This window comes from Vulpes vulpes, chromosome 6, assembly GCF_048418805.1.
Source record: "Vulpes vulpes isolate BD-2025 chromosome 6, VulVul3, whole genome shotgun sequence".
In the NCBI taxonomy this organism is placed as follows: Eukaryota; Metazoa; Chordata; class Mammalia; order Carnivora; family Canidae; genus Vulpes; species Vulpes vulpes.
This window is the reverse complement of record NC_132785.1, coordinates 9,369,124-9,390,328: the sequence shown is the minus strand read 5'-3', so window position 1 is coordinate 9,390,328 and position 21,205 is coordinate 9,369,124. Positions and strand designations below refer to the sequence as shown.

The following is a 21,205-nucleotide window of genomic DNA, read 5'->3' as shown; positions in this document are numbered from 1 at the left end:
CCGGGAGCCCGACACGGGACTTGATCGCGGGACTCCAGGATCGTGCCCTGGGCCAAAGGCAGGCCCCAAACCGCTGAGCCACCCAGGGATCCCCTTGGTTCCTTTCTTGAGTAGCAAAGATGTTATAAAGTTTCTCATATATTGCTGTGTTGTTATCACATATTTTTTGCTTTTGGATTTTGAATTTGGAAAGTTGTGGCAGTATCAGTTGGCAGTTAAGTTCCCTATTTATTAATTGGGTTTTTTTCCCCTTCTATAAAAGTGAAAAAATACTCATACTAGAACAAATTGGCAAGAAGTAGGTAACGAAAATAAACTTAATCTTATAAGTGATATGAATTGATATAACACCTTCCCATCACATGTTTTAGATCTAATTTTGGATGGTTTTAGAATTATATATAATCAGAATTTGGAATTTATGTAATGCAAAGAAAAATTGCTCCCTGTATATTCATTTTATTAAATAATTTTTGTTCATATTTCTTTACAGAAATGTTATGAACAGAAGCAATACAAAAATGGCCTCAAGTTTTGCAAGATGATTCTTTCGAATCCAAAATTTGCGGAACATGGAGGTATTGTCTCATGTGTGAGAGACTGCTTTGGGGAAATCTAATTCCAAAATCAGACAGATAAGATTTCTAACAGTGAAAGAAGAATACTTCCTGGATTCTATGGCCTTGTAGCTGTCTACTAGAATATATAAGCATTTTGAGTCATGCATTATATCAGTTTTGATATAGGTTACTTTCCTTTTACTGTGCTTACGTGGATACACAGTCTTTCAAAAAGAAGTGGTTGGTTGATCTGTTGGGGAATAATTGGAGTATATAACAGTATTTTTAGAGACCTCATTTCATCTATTACTTTGAATAGAACTTAAGTTTATACTTGGATTTCTTATGTATAAACTAGGGCAATATCTGCAGTACAGAAGTAATATGAAGATATAGTTATGTGTATTTTATTCTCCTGTAGATGTCGTTTTTATATATCTGCTGACCTTTAAGTATAAATAAATTAGATTCTATTGACTTACTATTAGATTGTTTATATTGAACTGTTTTTCTAGCACTACTGCTGTTAGTAGGTCTATATTTGCTTGTCTCATCCTTTTTCATTGGTGACTGGTGCTTGTTTGAAGGACAAACGAGGTTAGATATGTTACTTATGGTCCTACAGCAGAGCACCGCTAATTGGGGTCTCTGAATATTGGACATGGGTAATTCTTGAGACGGACCATCTTATTGGGAAAGTGGGCTGACCCTGCTCAGCTTTCGACTAACATTTAATATATCCTTTGAAGGAAATGGAAAGAAATCTTCAGTTCATAGAACTTGAGAAATGTAAAGCTTTTTTCAAGTTTTTTCTCTACAGAAACCTTATCTACATGGCAGCTTGTAGAGAAGTTCATTGTGTGAAAACACATAAAGATGTTTAGAGGCCTGGACTAATAACCATGTTCTGACAACCAGCATCCATAGAGATCATTTGAAAACCATTGTTCTTGTCTAATTCCCTTCTTGTGGATTTATTCAGAGAATGATTTCATTATTTCATATTTCATCTTTCATTCTAAGCCATCTTTCATTAGCTGCCTTAAATGTATCCTTGGGTTACCACTCCCATAGTCCAGTGTTACATTCTCTCTCTCTCTTTTTTTAAAGATTTATTTATTTGTTTGTTTGTTTGTTTGTTTATGACACAGAGAGAAGCAGAGACATAGACAGAGGGAGAAGCAGGCTTCTTGCAGGGAGCCTGATGTGGGACTTGATCCCCGGACTGGGATCACACCCTGAGCCAAAAGCAGACATTCAATTACTAAGCCACCCAGGTGTCTGTCCCCAGTGTTACCCTCTTGAATGCAAACTGATGTTAATTAGCCTAACCACAATTAGTTGGAATAAATTTATTGCCAAAAATGAAGTGTGTTGAAGTATAGAATAAGCTGATTTTTACATTGTGTGCATCTCTTTGCTAAGGTAGATGGTTTTTGTGGGGTATAAATCGATGATGATTAGAAATGATTTTGAATGAAAGTTCTGGAACTACTGCAGTAGATTTAACACAACAGGACTTGGGTATCTACCGTATTACTTTTTTTCAGCAGAATAATCTCAGCTCCTTTGTATAGTCTTCTAAAGGGCAGAAAGCATTTGAGAAACTCAGTCCCAGCTTCAGTGATTTCAGAAAAGGACTCAGGCTTTAATACATCTTACCTGTAGTTTTACTTTCTGTATTTCAAGAGAAGTTCTATGTGATTAAAAAGATGTATAAGCATTGGCAGCTATCATATTAAAATAGTACTAAGAGCTTAAAAAAACAGTGCTAAGATAATAATTTGAATTATTTGTGTGTAAATAGAGGTTAAAAAATATTTTTCAGAGACTTTGGCTATGAAAGGATTGACATTGAACTGTTTAGGAAAAAAAGAAGAAGCCTATGAATTTGTTCGTAAAGGACTTCGTAATGATGTCAAGAGCCATGTCTGTATCCTTTTGCAGTAATTGAAATTTATTATTTCATTTATTTTCCACTTAGTAGAGTTTTCTAAATCAGGAAAAAAAAAAAAAAACCAGACTTTTACTATGGAAAATTTTGTATAGAAGAGAGAATTTAATGAACTCTGTACCGTTACTCAACTTCAATACTAATCAGCATTTTGTAATAATTTCTTTCGTTCCTTGTTTGTGGTAGTTGAAAGAGAATCCTTGTACGTTATGTATTTGTATCAGTTGTGCTTAGGTGTGAGAAAAGTAACTGATCTGTGACTTGAAAACCATTTTTTTCTTACATACCCATTTACTGAGTGATACTTTCTTGTCATTCCAAATGACATACTTGTATAGTAAAATTTGTGTTCCTTAAACATTGTTTTAGACACTTTGGAAGAAAAATTCAGAAAAAAACGTGTTTTAAAGCAGATTTTATTTAGTATTAAGTATGATACTGGTTCTTCAGTTGGATTTTTATCGCACAGGGACATAGCTATAACTTCGCTAGATACGTACTGTATTTTTCATTGGCTAGTATCTCTGAGAAAACAAAAATACTTTTTTAAGGATGGATCATTGGAATTGATTTCCTTTTCATTTTGCCTATGCTTATTTGCTTATTTGCAGTCTTTTCCCATGTTGCCCTTATATTGTAATTTTTTATATTTCATTCCTCTAGCTCTTGGCCAGTATTGAACATCAATAGTCTAGGTAGTGTTTTCACTTATTCAGCTTAGGATTCTCCTGAAATACTAAATACTTATTTCTTTATCTCAGTGCTTACCCCAGAGTGAAGAGAGAGGGCATGTAAGTATGATAGTTTTTTTTGGCTCCAAGATATGCTGAGACTTTAATTTACAGTAAATAAACACTTCATTTTTGTGGTTTCTGGAATCACCAGTGAATTAACTGATGATTATATGTTGTTTTGGAGTTGACTGAATAGGAACTAATTTGAAGAGATAATTGCAATTTTTGTATATAGTAATGAAGAATAAGTGAATGTTGAGGTGCTGGGGTGGGAAAGTGAGGGAGGAAAGGGCAGGGAATGTGAAGGATTTTTATCAAGAATTTTCTAAGGTTATGTAAACATAATGGAAAAATCCAAACATGTGTAATTGGAGAGCGTAGAATGATGTACCTCCCAGGTGCCCCTCACCCAACTTCAATAATTTAACAGCTGCCAGTCAGGGCTAATCTGGTTTCATCTTTTATGCTGCTGCCCCCCCTCCTCCCCCATATCTTCCTTTCTCTGACCCCAGGTTATTCTGAAATAAATCCCAGACAACATACCACATCATTAAGGTAAGCTTTATATTAGGTATATAGCATAGTATATTCTAGCATCTTTGAATATCTCTATTTCCTTAACTTAGTAGGTTGGCATGTATATGGACTCTTACAGCGTTCTGATAAGAAGTATGATGAAGCTATTAAGTGTTATCGAAATGCTCTCAAGTTAGATAAAGATAATCTGCAAATTTTGAGGGATCTCTCTCTGTTGCAGATCCAAATGAGAGACCTTGAAGGTTATCGAGTAAGTACTTCAGTTTTTACATGTTTTTTACAATAGGCATAATTTAGAAACGCATGTGTTCAGAATAAAGTGAGCATAGGCTGAGATGATGCAGATTTGATTTGTTTATTATAGTCTGTAGTAGAAGGGGGAAGTCACCTGAGACCTTGTTCCCCAATAATAGCTGTAGAAATGCATCGTTGATCATAAAAAATGGCTGTGTATTAATTTAATGCTTTTTTAAAAACTAGATTATCTCCTATGTGTAAGTGTGGTACTAGATTCTTTGTGGGTTTGACATGTACAGATTTAGTAAATAGAGCTTTTATAATTGAAATCTAAATGTAGGGATTAATTAGCTTCCTCTGTTATGGGTTGGTAAATATAAAATAATGTGGGAAGGATTGCTGTAAAGCAGTCTTTCTGCAGTACCAACCTCTTACATTGGCATCTTCAACTCTGCTGGGTATCTCCATGTGTTTACTCCATCCACTAAATACTCTAACTTCAATATATCAGACAACAGAATTCTCTCCCTTTCTTATGTGAAAAAGCCCACAACTCTGAACTGATAAAGAGTTTAACTCTTTAAGTGCTTTCATGTACTTTTTGTCTTCTACTGCCACTTAAATCCTTATATCTGGTGCCTAGATTTTTGCAGAGGTTTTAACTGTGCTGCTGAGCTTAATAATTGTATCATTTTTCCAGATTGTGTAGTTTTTCTTTTAGCCTAGGTGTGGTGGGAGTTAAAACCAGTTATCTGTATAAATGAGGCAAGGAAATTGAGAATACTGGCAAAACGGTGCTTGCTAAAAGGGGTAGGAAAATAAATGAAGATACAAGAGCTGGTGGTTAGATGCAAAGGACCTAAGGAACCAGCAGTACTGGTGGCACCCCAGAACAAGGGCATGAATGTCACTGAGTAAGAGCGTTGGCCAGAGTGACGTACCTGAATTTATGATTTCTGGGTGGTGGAAAGGTCTAGGGTGTGGTTGTGGGAGTGGGTCCCTGAAGCAGGGTGAAGGAGATCATTAAAGATGAGGAATTATTGATTCTAAAATAATAGGTTGTTGGATGGGTACCCCACAGTGTTTCACTTGCAACAGGATAGTGGCAGGATTTGGCAGAGAGAAAAAAACTGACCTAGACTTTAATGAAGGAGGGAAGTGACAGGCTGTGGTGTGAAAGAGAGATGGGAGTGATACAGCTTAATGTCATATGCCTGAAAGGAACCAGGCACACAAAAGTAGAAGAGTGGTACTGTCTAAACTTCTCTCAAAGATATCTTTTTCTTAAAAAGATCTGATCGTGTTACTCCTTGGGACATCTAGTGTGGAAGGACAGTTGGCACCTATTCCAACCAGAGAAATGAAACACTGCATTTGTAGAACTTTATTACAGCTAGTATTCTTGGTGAGATCCTGTTCCTTCAAACAGTTATACTTTTCTAAAACCTGGAAGTGAATACAAGCTATTAAGAGGTGGAGGCTGTGTAGGGAGGTTGCATTTTCTGCTGGTGGAGATACCTAGATTCTTCTGGGGCAGCCATGCTGGAATTTCTGGTGTTTTCTGCCTCTTGTCATAGACATGAAGCTGTCTTAGAGTGGCAGCAGTGGTGTTCTGTTAGAAAAGTCCAGTCTGATGTTTGAGTGTTTGCCCTGGCTGTGTCTACCCTCTTTCTGAGGCCCGTTGTAACAATGTAATAAATACATTATAATCCCTCCCTCCCTCCCTTCCTTCCGTCCTTCCTTTTTTTTTTCTTTTTATTTTATTTTATTTATTTATTTGAGAGAGAGATCGAGCATGAGTAGGGGGAAGAGATAGAGGGAGAAGCAGACTACCTACTAAAGGAGCCTGATGTGGAGCTAGATCGCAGGACCCTGAGATCATGACCAAATCAAAGGCAAACACATAACTGACTGAGCCACCCAGGTGCCCCCATTATAATTTCATGTAGTTATTTTATAAACAGCAGAATTTAGTTGGAAAGAAAGGTATCTTAGTCTCTTCTAAGATGTTTAATTACCAAAAGAAATTCTCATTATTATAAAGGTAATTTTATAGGGCAGCAGATGAACATGGGCCCCAAGGTCAGCCTTTCAGTGACAGCTTTACACAGGGAGCATTACAGAGTATTTTAGAACTTAAGTGATTTAACATCAAAAGTATTTCTATTTTATTCAGGAACTGATGTGTGTTCATTGAATTCATTAGCAAGGAATTAAAGGCATTAAATTGTTTTCCTAAAGCTCTGTGGTGAAATATAAATATTTTATATTTATATAAAAAAAAAGTTAAAGTCAAAAGAGAAAAAGACGATTTTTCATTTAATTTAATTTTATTATTTTTTTAATTTTTAGGAGACAAGGTATCAGCTTCTTCAGCTGCGACCAACACAGCGTGCTTCCTGGATTGGGTATGCTATTGCATACCATTTGCTGAAAGATTATGATATGGCACTAAAACTGTTGGAAGAATTTAGACAAACTCAACAAGTAAGAACTTCATTCTAACCATTTCTCCTACCTGCATGAACTAAAATAGTTGACTTCTGTGTTGCCCTGATTCCCAATTGTGCATTAAAATCTTTAAGACCTATGGGAGCACCTGGGTGGCTCAGTCAGTTAAGGGTCCAGCTCTTGATTTCAGCTCAAGTCATGATCTCAAGGTTGTGAGATAGAGCTCCACATCGGGCTCTGTGCTCAGTGTGGAGTCAGCTTCAGATTCTCTTACTCGCCCTCACTGTTCACTCTCTCTCTCTCTCTCTCTCTCTCTCTCTGTCTCAAATAAATAAATAAAGCCTTTAAAAAAATAAAGTCTTTGGAACCTATGGAAAAACTCGAAAGGTTTTTGAAATAATTAGAAAAAAATAAAACCAAATTCTTGACACAAAATAATATGAAAATTTTTATACCTTATTAGTTTGATATTCAAATGATTAAAGAAAAGAAAGCACATAAAATGAAAGTAGTTTTGTGATTATGGGGATTATTTCTCTCCCACATGTTGCTTTATGTTTTATGTAAACAATACATTTTAATACATATGCAAAATATAAAAATACAAAAAATACTGTGCATCGAGATGATTAGATGTTAATATTTTGCCACAATTTCTCCAGATTTTATTATTTTTTAAAGAAATATTACAGAAATAGCTGTAAAGGCCTCTCATGTCCCTGGAGGTAGCCACTACTCTGAAATGGATATAGATTGTTCCTAGTCACATTTACATTATGTTCAAGTCCATTAAAGTTACAAACTATTATTTTGTGTATTTAAAAATTGACATGAACAATATGCAGTTTTTTTCATTCCACTTCTTGAGATATATGGGTGTTGATACATACAGGAATAGTTCATTTTTTTAAAAAAACCTTTATTTGAGAGAGACAGAAAGAGCATGAGGAGGGGAAGGGACAAAGGGAGAGGGAGAAGCAGACTCCTTGCTGAGCAGGGAGCCTGACACAGGGCTTGATCCTGAGGACCCCAAGATCATGACCTGAGCCAAAGACAGCTACTTAACTGACTGAGCCACCCAAGGGCCCCAGTTTATTCATTTTTAACTGCTGTTTGGTATTTCATTATATAAATAAGCAATGGTTTATTAATTCCACTTTTTCCCTATGTCAGTAACACACTATCTTGATTGCTGTTGCTTTATAGTTTGAAATTTGAAATGCATGTCCTTCTACTTTGTTCTTTCTCAAGATTCTTTTGGTTATGCAGGGTTTCTTTTATTTCCATTGGAATTTTAGGATTAGCTCTGTCAATTTCTGCAAAAAAGCTTGCTGACAGTTTGATAGCGATTGTACTCATTTAATTTGTAGATCAATTGGAAGAAAATTGTAGTCAGAATAATATTTGAGTATTCTGATGAATGAAGATGATTTGAAATGTCTCTCCATTTATATAGGTCTTTAATATCTCTCAGCATGCTTTTAGTCTTGAATTTATAGTTCTTATTTCCTAAATTTATTCCTAAATATATTTTTCTTTTAGATGTTACTGTGAATGAAATTATTTTAGTTTTTTTTGAATTGTTGGTTTCTAGTATATGGAAGTACAATTGATTTTTCTATTTTGAGTGTGTATTCTGTTACCCTGCTTAACTTTTTTATTTTAGTAGATTTTTTGTAGATTCTTTAGGATTTTAACATTTTCATACTTTCCTGTAGGTGTAGGATTTGCTGATCTGAATCTTTACCTTGCTGTAGGCAGAAGTGCCACCTTTTTGTTTATTTTAAAGACTGTGTTAGTCTTCATTATTAATCACTTTTGTATTTGTAATTACTTCTGGGTTGCTTTTTTTTTTTTTTTTTAAGATTTTATTTATCCATGAGAGACCAGAGAGAGACAGAGAGAGAGAGGCAGAGACACAGGCAGAGGGAGAAGCAGGCTCCATGCAGAGAGCCCGACATGGGACTCAATTCCTGGTCTCCAGGATCATGCCCTGGGCTGAAGGCAGCGCTAAACCGCTGAGCCACCCAGGCTGCCCAGTGTTGCTTTTTTAAATTTAGTGTGTGTGAATGACTTTTCTGAGAAAGCAATAAAAGATCTAGAAGTATCTTATCTAGTTATATAAATAAAATAATTTGTTCATTTTTTTTTCAGGTTCCTCCCAACAAAATAGACTATGAATATAGTGAACTGATATTATACCAGAATCAAGTGATGAGAGAGGCAGATCTATTTCAGGAGTCTTTGGAACATATAGAAACATATGAGAAACAAATATGTGATAAACTTTTGGTGGAAGAAATTAAAGGTAGGTTGACTAGCTTTTTCTTTTAGTGGCCTCAGTTAAAGAACACAAACTATACACTTTATTCTGTCCTAACACTTAAATAAGACTTGTTATATAATAACCATTTTTATTGTTTATTATTTATTAAGTTAATCCCCATAACAATACTATATATGGTTGTTATATCCATCTTACAGTTGAGGGGCTGAGGAACAGACTGGTTAAGTGACTTGCCCAAAGGCAAACAGCTACGTAAGCCGGGTGGTACTGGATTTGAGTCTAGGGATTTTTGACTCCAGATTCCATATTCTTAGTATATTTACTGCCTTCATATCCCCCACATATATATCTGTGAAATAAATAAATAAATTACAATGAGAATAGTAAATGATGGTACTGGGGTCACCATGAAAGCAGGATCCTGATAAAATAACCTGTTAAAAATGTTCATCAGCAAAAGGTCAGGCACTTTTTAAAAATTTTTTTTTATTTTTATTTTTTTTTTAAAGATTTTATTTATTCATAGAGACACACAGAGAGAGACAGAGACACAGGCAGAGGGAGAAGCGGGCTCCATGCAGGGAGCCCAATGTGGGACTTGATCCCAGGTCTCCAGGATCACGCCCTGGGCTGCAGGCGGCGCTAAACCGCTGCACCACTGGGGCTGCCCAGGCACTTTTTTTTTAAACAAAGTTTTGCTCATCAGTTATCGTTCTTTGAGCAATAGTACAATAAAATGTCCAACTAAAGTAATAATTTAAAATTGAAGTTTCACATAGTCCTAGGACTTCTAGGGCTTAATAAAAAAAATAGCTAACATTTATTTACTTTCCCTGCGCTTCAGAGTATGGTAATTGCTTAAACTGCTTTATTTCATTAAATTTTTAGCACTTCTAACATGGGTAGATTATCCCTATTTTTATGGTTGGGGAAACTAAAGCTTAGAGAAGTTAAAGACTTACCCAGTCACCCTGCCTTTTAGGTGGTAGAGTTAATTTCTAAACACATCTTCCTGGCTTCAGAGCTTTTTTTTTTTTTTTTTTTTTTTTTAAATGGAAATTTTATACACAACTTGGTGGGGTTTGCACTCATGACCTAAGATCAAGAGTCACATGCTCTACCAACTGAGCTAGTCTGTTACCCCTATTTTTTTAAAAAATGTATTTAAATAGTCTTCATTTTTATGGAGCAATTTTAGGTTCATAGCAAAATTGAGTGGAAGGTATAGAGATTTCACATGTACCCTCTGTCCCCACGCATGCATGGCTTGCCCCCGCCCCATATCAACATCCCCTACTGGAATGGTACATTTATTCTAATTAGTGAACCCACACTGGCAGGTAATTACCACCCAAAGTCTTCAATTTACATTAAGATTCACTCTTGTTTAGCTTTTGACAAATGGTTAAATGGTTATCTACCATTGTAGTGTCATATAGAATAGTTTCACTACCCTAAAAATCCTCTTTGCTCTGCCTGCTTGTTTCTCCCTGACCCCAACTCCTGGTTACCACTGATCATTTTACTGTCTCTGTAAGTGTGCCTTTTCCAGAATGTCCTATAGTTGGAAGCATGTAGTATGTAGGTTTTTTTAGATTAGCTTCTTTCACTTAGTACAAGATTTCTTACTGGTTTTTCGTTAGTCCTTACTTTTAACTACTTTCTCTGCTCTTCTAGTTAATGTATAGTAGTTTACTGATTTAATTTTTGGGAATAATACTAATATTGACAACACCACGTTTTATTTTATGTGTTTATTTCTTATTTTTTCCTTAAGTTTTTATTTAAATTCCAGTTAACATATAATGTAATATTAGTTTCAAGTGCAGAATTTAGTGATTTTTGTCACTTACATACACCACTCAGTGCTCATCACAAGTGCTCTCCTTAATCCCCATCACCCATTTAGCCCCCCCACCCCCTGCACCTCCCTCCATCACCCTTCAGTTATCTATAGTGAAATGTTGACTTTGTGGTTTGCCTTTTTTTTTTTCCTTTATGTCATCTGTTTTGGTTTTTAAATTCCACATATGTGTGAAATTGTATAGTATTTGTCTTTCCCTGACTAACTTATTCTGCTTAGCATAATACTCTTTAGCTCCATCCATCTCATTGCAAATGGCAGGAATTTATTCTTTTTTATGGTTGAGTAATATTTCATTGTATATATATACTACCTCTTCTTTATCCATTCTTCAGTCGATGGATATTTGGACTCTACATTATTTGGCTATTGAACAACAGTGTTTTTCAAACTATTGGTAAAACGGGGATAATTCAAGGTTCTGGTTTTTTTCTTCTATCACTTATAATTATTAGGAACAAGGGAAAATAACGATTATTTTATATTCTGGTGTGTTAACTGCTGTTTCTTAGTTAAATCTTAGATCACTTTTTCTCTCTTCTTGTAACATCAATACAGAATGCAATGATTAAGAAGTAGTTACGATATATGAAATCAGTTTTAATTAAAGTCTGCAAGTTGACATGTAGCCACATTTATCCAAATGTTGCTGGCGAGGGTAATTTGGGAGTCATCATTTTGAATACAAAGCTAGTGTTTTAAGCTGCTTATAGAGACATGTTATGGTATTATTTTTTCAGTATACTCTGCAGGCCCAGAGACCTTTGATATTTACACATTTATGTCATTTGTAGTTCTTAGCATATTAAGATTTTTTTATAAACTTAAAAAATGTTGTTAGAAATTTTTACTAACTTATGAATATACGAATGTACTTATTCTGTGTATTCTGCTAGCAGAACTCTTGCCTGTGGTGGAAGCAGATAACAAAGGAAAAATATGTGTTTTATCTATTTATGTAGGGTGAGCAGTGTAAAAATTGGACTAGCCAGAGATTAGATGTGGAGGAGTGGGGCATGTTTATAGTTTTAAGTAGCAAACGTTTATGTGTATATTCATTTTGTACCAAGCATTGTCTTAACCCCTTTAAATTGATTCATTTATCAGAAGAGCAGATTGAGATAGTTGATATTTCTTTTTATATGTAAGTGGACATTGGAATTGTTATAAAGTGGTAAAACTGAAAGTTACATCTGGTTAGTCTTCCTCTAGAGCTTGAGTAATATATAAAAATAGTAAAATAATAGTATATAATGACCACTTCAATTATGGTCTCCTCCAGGATGATGAAACCTGAAATAATACATCTGAAGACATTTCAAAAGGGCATTTCTTTGAAATAGATTGGGGAAGGGGAAATCTTAGTCATAGCAAGTTGAGATCTATTCTTTTTTTTTCTTTTTTTTTTGAGATCTATTCTTTTTTTGAGAATCTCTCTTTTATCTTGGATTAGATGTGCTTTCCATTATATCTGAGGAGTTTAAATATTCATTTCCCATGCCTACTTTCTTTTTTTTTTTCAAGATTTTATTTATTCATGAGAGACACAGAGAGAGAGGGGGGCAGAGACACAGGGGGGCAGAGACACAGGGAGAGGGAGAAGCAGGCTCCATGCAGGGAGCCTGATGCAGGACTCAATCCCGGGACTCCAGGATCACTCCCTGGGCCGGAAGGCAGGTGCCAAACCATTGAGCCACCCAGGGATTTCCCCCCCCCCCCTTTTTTTTTTAAGATAGATAGATTGATTGATTGATTTAGAGAGAATGTGTGTGTGTGAGAGAGAGAGAGAGAGAGAGAGAGAGAGCAGGGTGAGGGGCAGAGGGAGAAGGAGAAAGAATCCTCAGCAGATACCCCATGGGGAGTCAGGTCAGCCCCTTAACTGAGCCACCTGGGCGCCCCTCCCATGTCTACTTGTGTGGCTACATTTGTGTGGCTTAGTAAAAGGATTTGAACCTTAGGGGTGACCCACATGTGAACCTGGTTTGTTTAGTTTCTTGCTGTGAAGTGGTATTTAGTATTTTTGTTTTAGTGAGTTAAATTCCAGTTTTAGTGACTTCGAAAGGAAACAAAGAACGGAATGGAGAATTGTTTAATATATGAATTGATCAGGGAAAGTCCATTCAAATCTAGCAATAGGAATGCAGGAATGTTTTATTAGAATTCTTTACCAATTTGTAGAGAGAGTCTTTATCTTAAAGGGTGTGTAAAAATGTGCATAATGCAAATATTTTTACTAAGAACCTAATATCCTATATGTATATTTGGGTTGTAGAAGAAAACCAAAAATGAATGTTAGCAAGATAGAATGTGTACATGAAGGTTCATTTCTGAAGACAAGCTGTGAATTACTATGTTTAGTTGTATAAACTGCAACATGCCCCCAAAGGAAAGCACATATGTTTCTGTCTTTCATGAACATCCATTATGCTAATAATGCTTAGTGAAATCTATGAGATCAGAAAGGTATTTAATGTTTAAGTAAAATGAATGTGAATTTAAACTTAATTTTAGGGGAAATGCTGTTGAAATTGGGAAGATTAAAAGAAGCCAGTGAAGTATTCAAAAACTTGATTGATCGGAATGCAGAAAATTGGTGTTATTATGAAGGCTTGGAAAAAGCACTGCAACTTAGTATGTAATGATTTTTCTCCTCTACCTAATCTTAACTAGTATTTGAATTAAATGCAAAGTTGTTATAATATTTAAGGACAAATAGTATTTGAAGTAAATGCAAAGTTGTAATAATATTTGAGGACAAACATTTTTACCATTAACATTTATTTTTCCATTTAGAATAATTATAGGTTAAACATGGCTGTGAAAGGAATTTAGATATTTATTTATACTTAAGTGATTAATGGTCCCAGATAACTTTAAATTCCTTGACTCATTAAAATGTTACTCATTTAGACTAGCTAGAGAGCTAGAGAAGAAAATGAGCATTCCCTTTTTGGGAAGTTTAATATTTGTTAAAGAATTAGAGGTTTGTTACCCTTAGCCTCCAAACATAAGAATTAGGCCAAAGAAATTTTGCTGAGGGTATGTGTACAACATCAACATGAAAATTGTTCTCTTAGTTTTAAACTAGGTTAATTTGTGTAGAGCAAAATGTTCCATATCTGCTTTTCAAGTTGGTAACCTATCCTTTTTAGAAATCTATAGCATTTTTCCAAATTATTCTTAATATTTTCATAATTAAATATTAAGAACCATTAATATTCCTAATAAATTTACTCATGTAAATATATGGCTGAAATAATTATGAAAATATGGCTCAAGGGGATTAAAATAGAATATTTAAACTTAAAAAATATGGTAAAAATAAGTAGCTATTCATATTCACTTATAGAATAATGAGCTATGAGGAAAATTTATTTGTTGTACCCTAATCACTGTTACAAATTAACCCAGGTTTTCTGTGTGTATTTAAAACTTAATATCACAAATCATTAGTTTTTTCCATAAATTGTTTTTAAGAAAATGATTAAAACTAAAGTATTGATTAGATCAATAATTTCTTTGTAAAAATCAGACAAAAATCCTATGTTTAAAGGTTGGAAAGGTAATTATGATGTTTTTCTTTAAATTATTAGTAACTGATACATAGTTAATAATACAGGTATTTAAATGTTTAGTAAAATGAATAAAATATGTTCCATGTTAAGATCCATGCTTACTATAAAATGTATTTATTACAAAACTAATTACATTACTTTATCTTTTTAGGTTCCTTAGGACCTTTTCTCCCCCATGGTAAGTTCTGGAGCTCCAACTTGTAACTTCAAATAAGACGTGGAAAGGGTTTGGTTTTGTCTTAATTTTACTGCATTTATATGACGTGTTATATCTGGGATAGTGGAGAATTTTTTTTATGCTTTTTTAATTAAGATTAGGCATGAATAGAAGACCTACTTTTTAAAAATATGTTGCAAATAGCCTTTGTGTAAATTTTAGTATAAGAGTCCTTGATATTTCATGAAGTCTCCAAATTGTTAACAGAGTATAAAAATTACCTTTCCTATATCCCACCACATTGGAGCTCCAAAACATACTATTGGGGGAAGGAAGGAGTCTAAACAAAATCAAACATTAGCTTTTTAAGTGTTGTATTTATAATCTTGATAGTGAACACTACATTTAGTATAGAGATACCTTGATTGCTAGCACCAAGGGTCTTCTTACAATAATATTTCTCTTTTCTGAATTAAAATCAATTATAAGCCTTAAAGTTTAAAATCGGGTTTGTTTGCTTTTTCTTAAAATTCTCCTATAAATTGTCTTACTGCTTATATGAAATAATGCATATAATGTCTTTGTAAATTTTGCAGGGTATTATTTTAGAATAATGAATTAGACCCAGATCCTACTTTGCACATTGTTATTGCAGAGTAACATGTAGTTTACATATAGATTCTCTCTTCGGTACTATAAAATTCGGTTGGTCTTAGGAGGGAAGACAAAACTTTCTCTTAGAAGTAGATTTTATATCATTGTATTTGGGAGAAATAATTGCCACTTGAAACATAATGGACTTTAATTAAAGATTTTAAATGTCAAAACTACCTTAGAAATTTAGTTCACTTTTTAAACCATAAATCATTTACATTCATGATGCTGAAACAGTTGCTTTTTAAGACCTAATCAGTAAGAGTTAATACCCTTTTGTGGGAATGTGTGTAGGCTTCATTGAATTAGAGAATTTGTGTAAGATGAGGTATAAAGGAGCACTTTCTTTTTCATGGGTTACGCACTGAGGAATATAAGAGAAGTGCTGTGTGTCTTGAATACATATGAATTGAGTTGAATATAGGATCTATTGTGATGAAGTTTTGGATTTCTCTGGAGATTGGGTTTAAAGTGATGTTTTGCTGATCGTATTATTTCACCACCGCAGTTCTTTAATGTTATTTATATAAAAATTGAGTGCAGCTTTACTATTGACAATGCAATCTTTATTTATAACAATTTTTAAAGTTTATTAGTATTTTATTATAGATAAAAGTTCTGATGCTTTGAATCTCACACATATTTACTGATAATAGGCACTTTAGAAGAGAGGCTTCAAATTTATGAAGAAATTAGTAAGCAGCACCCCAGAGCAATTTCACCTAGAAGATTACCTTTGAATCTTGCCCCAGGTAATATTAGGATATCTTTTGTAACACTAATAATTATGTGTTATGCAGCATCATTCACATTTAAAAAACTGGTTTCTGGTACAGAATTTACATCTACACCAGTCTTGGGGGTGGGAGCAATCAGTTATGAATTTACTCTGCATGTGATAATAAGAGTGTTTAGCATATAGCTATTATGTTGGTTTCAGGTTTCAGAAGTTACCTATATGAGTGTTTTTCTTATGTGACTTTAAATATTAAACACCAGATTTAGAAAACAAATTAAATTCCCTAGAATTGATAACAAATTATATGTGAGGTCTTATGATTTAAGTGATAGAGGTTTTAGGTTTTCTTTTTGGAGCACAAATTCAAAGAAAGTGCCGTGAGTCCTTTGGGCCTGCCAGTGTTTAAGAACATGGCCATTCTCTGTGAAGGTCCTGTCTCCTCAAAGTTGTCCGCTTTCCTGAAGCTTGCCTTTATCATGCCCTTGTTTTTAGAGAGCTCCATGTGTTTTGCATCCCTGGAAAATGCAACAACCCCCCATCCCTGCTTTGCACTTTATGTAAATTGGAACACTGTGATATGTGTTGTGACTTGCTTTTATTGAACAGCAGTATATTCATGACCTTGATCCAAGTTGTGCATGCTTTGGGGCCACAGAGGAGGTAAAACTGTATTAGTTCTTCTAGTTAATCTTTGTTGATGATTTTATAGAAAATTGTGCCCTTTTTCTTAAAGTTGTCTCTATTTTTAGTTGAAAGTGCTGTAGATTATTAATTATTTATGAGGACTTTTGGCATGTCTTTTGATATAAGTCAGACCCTAGAAATCTAATGCAACCTAAAAAAAAATCTAGGCGTGGAGTGAGGAGGTGATATATCTTCTAATGAATTTTCATTTATAATGGAAATATTTTTTTAAATAATTGGATTATAATTTTATTTTTCAAAAGATTCATGGAAATTAAAAAGTTTTTTAGTTGACTGACTTTAAAAATATATGAAGTGCCTGTGAGAAGTGTGTTGTATTAGACAGTCTGTACAAGTTCATTGTAAACAGTTCATTTTCCACTCGTACATCTTAGTTCCACTAGCGCATCACAGATGACAAATAGTATTCTTCTGACCCTCCCATTTTTGTTTTGGCTTTATAAAATATTGAAAGCAGGTCTCCCTGAAGTTTTTTTTTTTTTTTAAAGATTTTATTTATTTATTCATGAGAGACACGCAGAGAGAGAGGGAGGCAGAGACACAGGCAGAGGGAGAAGCAGGCTCCATGCAGGGAGCTTGACGTGGGACTCGATCCCGGGTCTCCAGGATCACACCCTGGGCTGAAGGCGGTGCTAAACCGCTGAGCCACCTGGGCTGCCCTCCCTGAAGTTTTTTTCAGGGAATATTAAGCTTCAGTGGTTAGTGTCAGGCTCAGTGGGGAAGGTAATCAGTATGCTGAGATGTTCTTCAGTCAAGCGAGTTGAGGAAACTTTGGGTTGAACCCAACAGTCAGATTTCTGTGGGACTTGTTAGAACTTTCACACGTGCATTGTGAATTTCTGAGGTGGGATATCCTGTGCAAAGAGGAGCATTCCCATAGTAAAAGTGTTTTATTGAAAATCCTTGGCTTCATGTTTCTGTATGTCTTTTTTTAAATAACAGCATTCCAGATATACTTCACATGCCATAAAATTCTCTTTCTAAAGTATATACAACTCAGTGTTTTAGTGTATTCATGGAATTGTGCAACCATTATTACTATCTAGTTTCAGAGAATTTTCATTTCCCCCAAAAAGAAACCTTATTAGTAGTCATTCCCAGCACTCCCAGTACCAGGCAACCACTAATCTACTTTCTGTACCTATGGATTTGCCTGTTTTGGACATTTCTTTTTGTTGTTGTTGTTGTTTTGGACATTTCATATGGGCAGAATCATACCCTATGTGGCCTTTTGTGTCTGGCTTTTTTTTCTTTTTTTTTTTAAGATTTTATTTTATTTATTCATGAGAGGCACAGAGAGAGAGAGATGCAGAGACACAGGCAGAGGGAGAAGCAGGCTCCACGCAGGGAGCCTGACGTGGGACTCAATCCCGGGTCTCCAGGATCACGCCCTGGGTTGAAGGTGGCGCCAAACCGCTGGGCCTGTGTCTGGCTTTTTTAAAATCCATCTCCGTGTGTGTCTTATGTCACATTGTGAATGGGGATATTCCCTTAGTTTGGAGCTTTCAGATGCATTCATTTGCCTCTTAGGAAAGAAAGTTTGCTAAAAGCTCTTAGTACACAACTGGAGATAGTTCTTTACTGAAAGACAGCTTGGAACCAACTGTGGATGGTAAAGTGTGATTTAGGCTTAAGTGGAATTATCCTGGACCCTCTGGACATTCTGTCTTTGAAATGCTAAAGGAATCTTTATACAAGATGGGGCTCAGTTGAAGGGTCTGATGATCTGGGCTTCAAGGTCAACATCATTGTGAGGTTCTAACACAGATCCACAAAGCTCCAGTGAGCGTTTATAGAGTCCTACAGATGCCTGATGGCACCTGTGCAGAAGCTGAGTACTTCATGGTATCCTGTCTAGAAATATTTTTATGTGTAATAAGAAAGGTGTCTTGGCATTACCAAAGTACTAAGATTGTTTTTCAAGAAACATGATGGAACTTGAGAGTGGAAAGTGAAAGTCTTGAAAAAGAGTTTTCAGTTTTTACATAGAAAGGCTTAAAACTGTCTAACACAGAAGTCCTAGGTAGATTCTCCAACAGCCTAAAATGCTAAGTGCTGTGAAAATAATGCGAGAATATAGCTATTTTTCTAAAGAAGTAGTTTAATTCATTATGTTCTATTAGTCTTCACCAGCCAAGGCAGGAGAGAGAGGGAAGGAGATAATCCAGAGTATAATACACAAAGTTGTAATCAAATTTTGCTCCATTCTTCTTTATTGGGTTATTATGTAGATATGATTATATAGAACATTGTATAAGTTTAAGGTGTACAACTGTTGATATGATAAGTTTATACATTATAATAGTACTGTAGTGATACCATAGTGTGTTAGCTAACACCTCCATCATAGGTCACATAATTATCATTTCCTCTTTATAGTGAGAACATTTCTCCATTATTTAGAATAAATTTCCAGTGATTCAGATAGTCTTATTTTGCTGATTGTGCTAATTATTTTAGCAGTAGTTTTTGTGATAGTTTTTATTTGGATCCACATTACATATCCAGAGGAGAATTAGCATAGCATCTGTATAGATAAATGACCTGTTTGGTAAGCTGTAATGCTAAACAGGCACATGATGAGTAATAGTCTTTCTTTCCCCCTAAAGGAAAGACGGAGGTGAGGGGGTTACTAAATATTATTTTTAAATAACTGGAAGAAGAGAGATTATTTTCATGAAAGGGTTTCTCTTATGCCTAAAGAAAGTGTTTATGAGGTGGTAATGGTAAGTAATTTTGGAATATAGTGTATGACTGAGCATTTGAGTAGCTGCCTGTAGGCTTCTTGTTCAGATAATGCGTTATTGTAGTTCCAGATAAAAGATTATAAAAGGGCTTTTAAGTAAGAAGTTTTTTCCTGTCTATCCCCTAACAACCAAGTTTACTTCCCTAGAGGCTGCCATTGTTACCATTAGGTAGTGTATTCTAGCATAAATATGTTGTGCATATACAAGCAAAAATGTAGAGGGTGAGAGTTTGTGTACAGCTTTCCTTTTTTTTTTTTTTTTAATATTTTATTTATTCATGAGAGACAGAGAGAGGCAGAGACACAGGCAGAGGGAGAAGCAGGCTCCATGCAGGGAGCCCGAGGTGGGACTCCATCCTGGGACCCCGGGATCATGCCCTGGGCTGAAGGTGGCGCTAAACCGCTGAGCCACCTGGGCTGCTCTAGCTTCCCGTTTTTCTCCCTCTTCTGCACTAAAGTGATAGCACAGATTGATGTGCACTTGGTTTTTCTCTTAATTCTGTATCTATGCTTTGTATTTGCACAGAAAGAACCTCCTCATTCTTTCTCAGTCTAAATAATAATTTAATGGGAGAAGAGGCTTTCAGTATTATGGATAATTGAGAGTTGAGTAGATTGTCTTTTAACTCCAAACTGCCCGGATGGGCTGAATTGACTAAGAAAGTTAACCAGGAAGAGGAGTTGAGAATGGGCTCTGACATGAAGATAAAATGCTTGTTTTTTCAGAGGATATCAACAAATATGGAAAAGATTCTTTTTTTTTTAAAGATTTTATTTATTTGAGAAGGAGAGAGCAGGCACGAGCAGGGGGAGGGGTAGGGGGAGAAGCAGACTCTCCACTGAGCAGGCTCCATACCAGCACCCTGGGATCAGTGACCTGAGCCGAAGCAGACACTTAACCAGCTACACCACCCAGGTGCCCCTGGAAAAGATTCTTAACTCTAGAAATACAATAGCTGTCAGGTATCAAGGCCTGTAATAATAGGTGACATTTATCGAATGGTTACTGTATGCTGGACACTATGTTTACTGCTATATACTTTTCTGGTTTGAGCCATGCAAGAGTACTCTTGAGGCTGCTGGCTGCTGGCATTGTTGCCTTCACCTACAGTGGGGAAAATGAGGATTTTAGTGAACAGGTTACTTGCCCACGGTCACATATGTAGAAGATGGAATAATGCACATTTCTCTAAGCACCTGCATCTCACTGTCCATAACAGTATTATTAACTTTTGCCTTATATTAGAGGAATTGCTGGAAAAACTTGACCCTGAAACTACTTTTTGAGTTTTAAAGAAGTAATGATGTATATTTTACCCAGAGTGAAATACTGTGTTTTCTTGGTAATCTGATTTTCAAAAACACTTAATACTTTGTGTATAATAAAAGATTAGAGATTATCTGAAAACAGTGTTTATAGTAACTTAACAAATGTCGAACATGCTTTTGTATTTGATAAACTTTCCCCTCAGTAAAATTTAAATATCTTTCAAATTTTTATGACGTCTAATTATATTGAGTATGCATGTTTTGCTCAATATAGTCAGTCACAACAAATAAAAAACACTTTCGGTTGTTGGTATTTTTTTGGTGAAATGTTGTGATTCATAATGAAACCTTAAGAGGTAGTTTCAACAGTTTTAGGTTAAGCCATTTATGACAGACATATCTTTTAATTTTTATTTTTTATTTATTTATTTTTTTTTTAAATTTTTTATTTATTTATGATAGTCACAGAGAGAGAGAGAGAGGCAGAGACACAGGCAGAGGGAGAAGCAGGCCCCATGCACCGGGAGCCCGATGTGGGATCCGATCCCGGGTCTCCAGGATCGCGCCCTGGGCCAAAGGCAGGTGCCAAACCGCTGCGCCACCCAGGGATCCCCAATATCTTTTAATTTTAAAAAAAAATTTATTTATTTATTCATCAAAGACAGAGAGAGACAGAGACACTGGCAGAGGGAGGAGGAGGCTCCATGCAGGGACCCTTGTATGGGACTTGAACCCG

General features: G+C 35.3%; 1 protein-coding gene across 8 annotated transcripts in view; it reads left to right on the top strand.

Moving 5' to 3' along the window:
* The window catches only part of NAA16 (N-alpha-acetyltransferase 16, NatA auxiliary subunit), a 65,524-nt gene that overhangs the window by 5,206 nt on the left and 39,113 nt on the right, over positions 1 to 21,205 (top strand). For 5 of the 8 annotated variants that reach the window (XR_012001987.1, XR_012001990.1, XR_012001988.1 and 2 more), the window contains exons 2-8: positions 494 to 578; positions 2,389 to 2,493; positions 3,878 to 4,035; positions 6,375 to 6,509; positions 8,628 to 8,781; positions 13,136 to 13,255; positions 15,667 to 15,762. Coding sequence is in view for 4 of the 8 variants with exons in the window: in XM_072760633.1 (XP_072616734.1) it covers positions 494 to 578; positions 2,389 to 2,493; positions 3,878 to 4,035; positions 6,375 to 6,509; positions 8,628 to 8,781; positions 13,136 to 13,255; positions 15,667 to 15,762 (853 nt within the window). In the remaining 4 variants the exon portion in view is untranslated. Of the gene's footprint in view, positions 1 to 493; positions 579 to 2,388; positions 2,494 to 3,877; positions 4,036 to 6,374; positions 6,510 to 8,627; positions 8,782 to 13,135; positions 13,256 to 14,350; positions 14,378 to 15,666; positions 15,763 to 21,205 lie in introns of all 8 variants that reach the window. The other 3 variants (XM_072760632.1, XM_072760634.1, XM_072760635.1) reach the window with 3 other exon arrangements.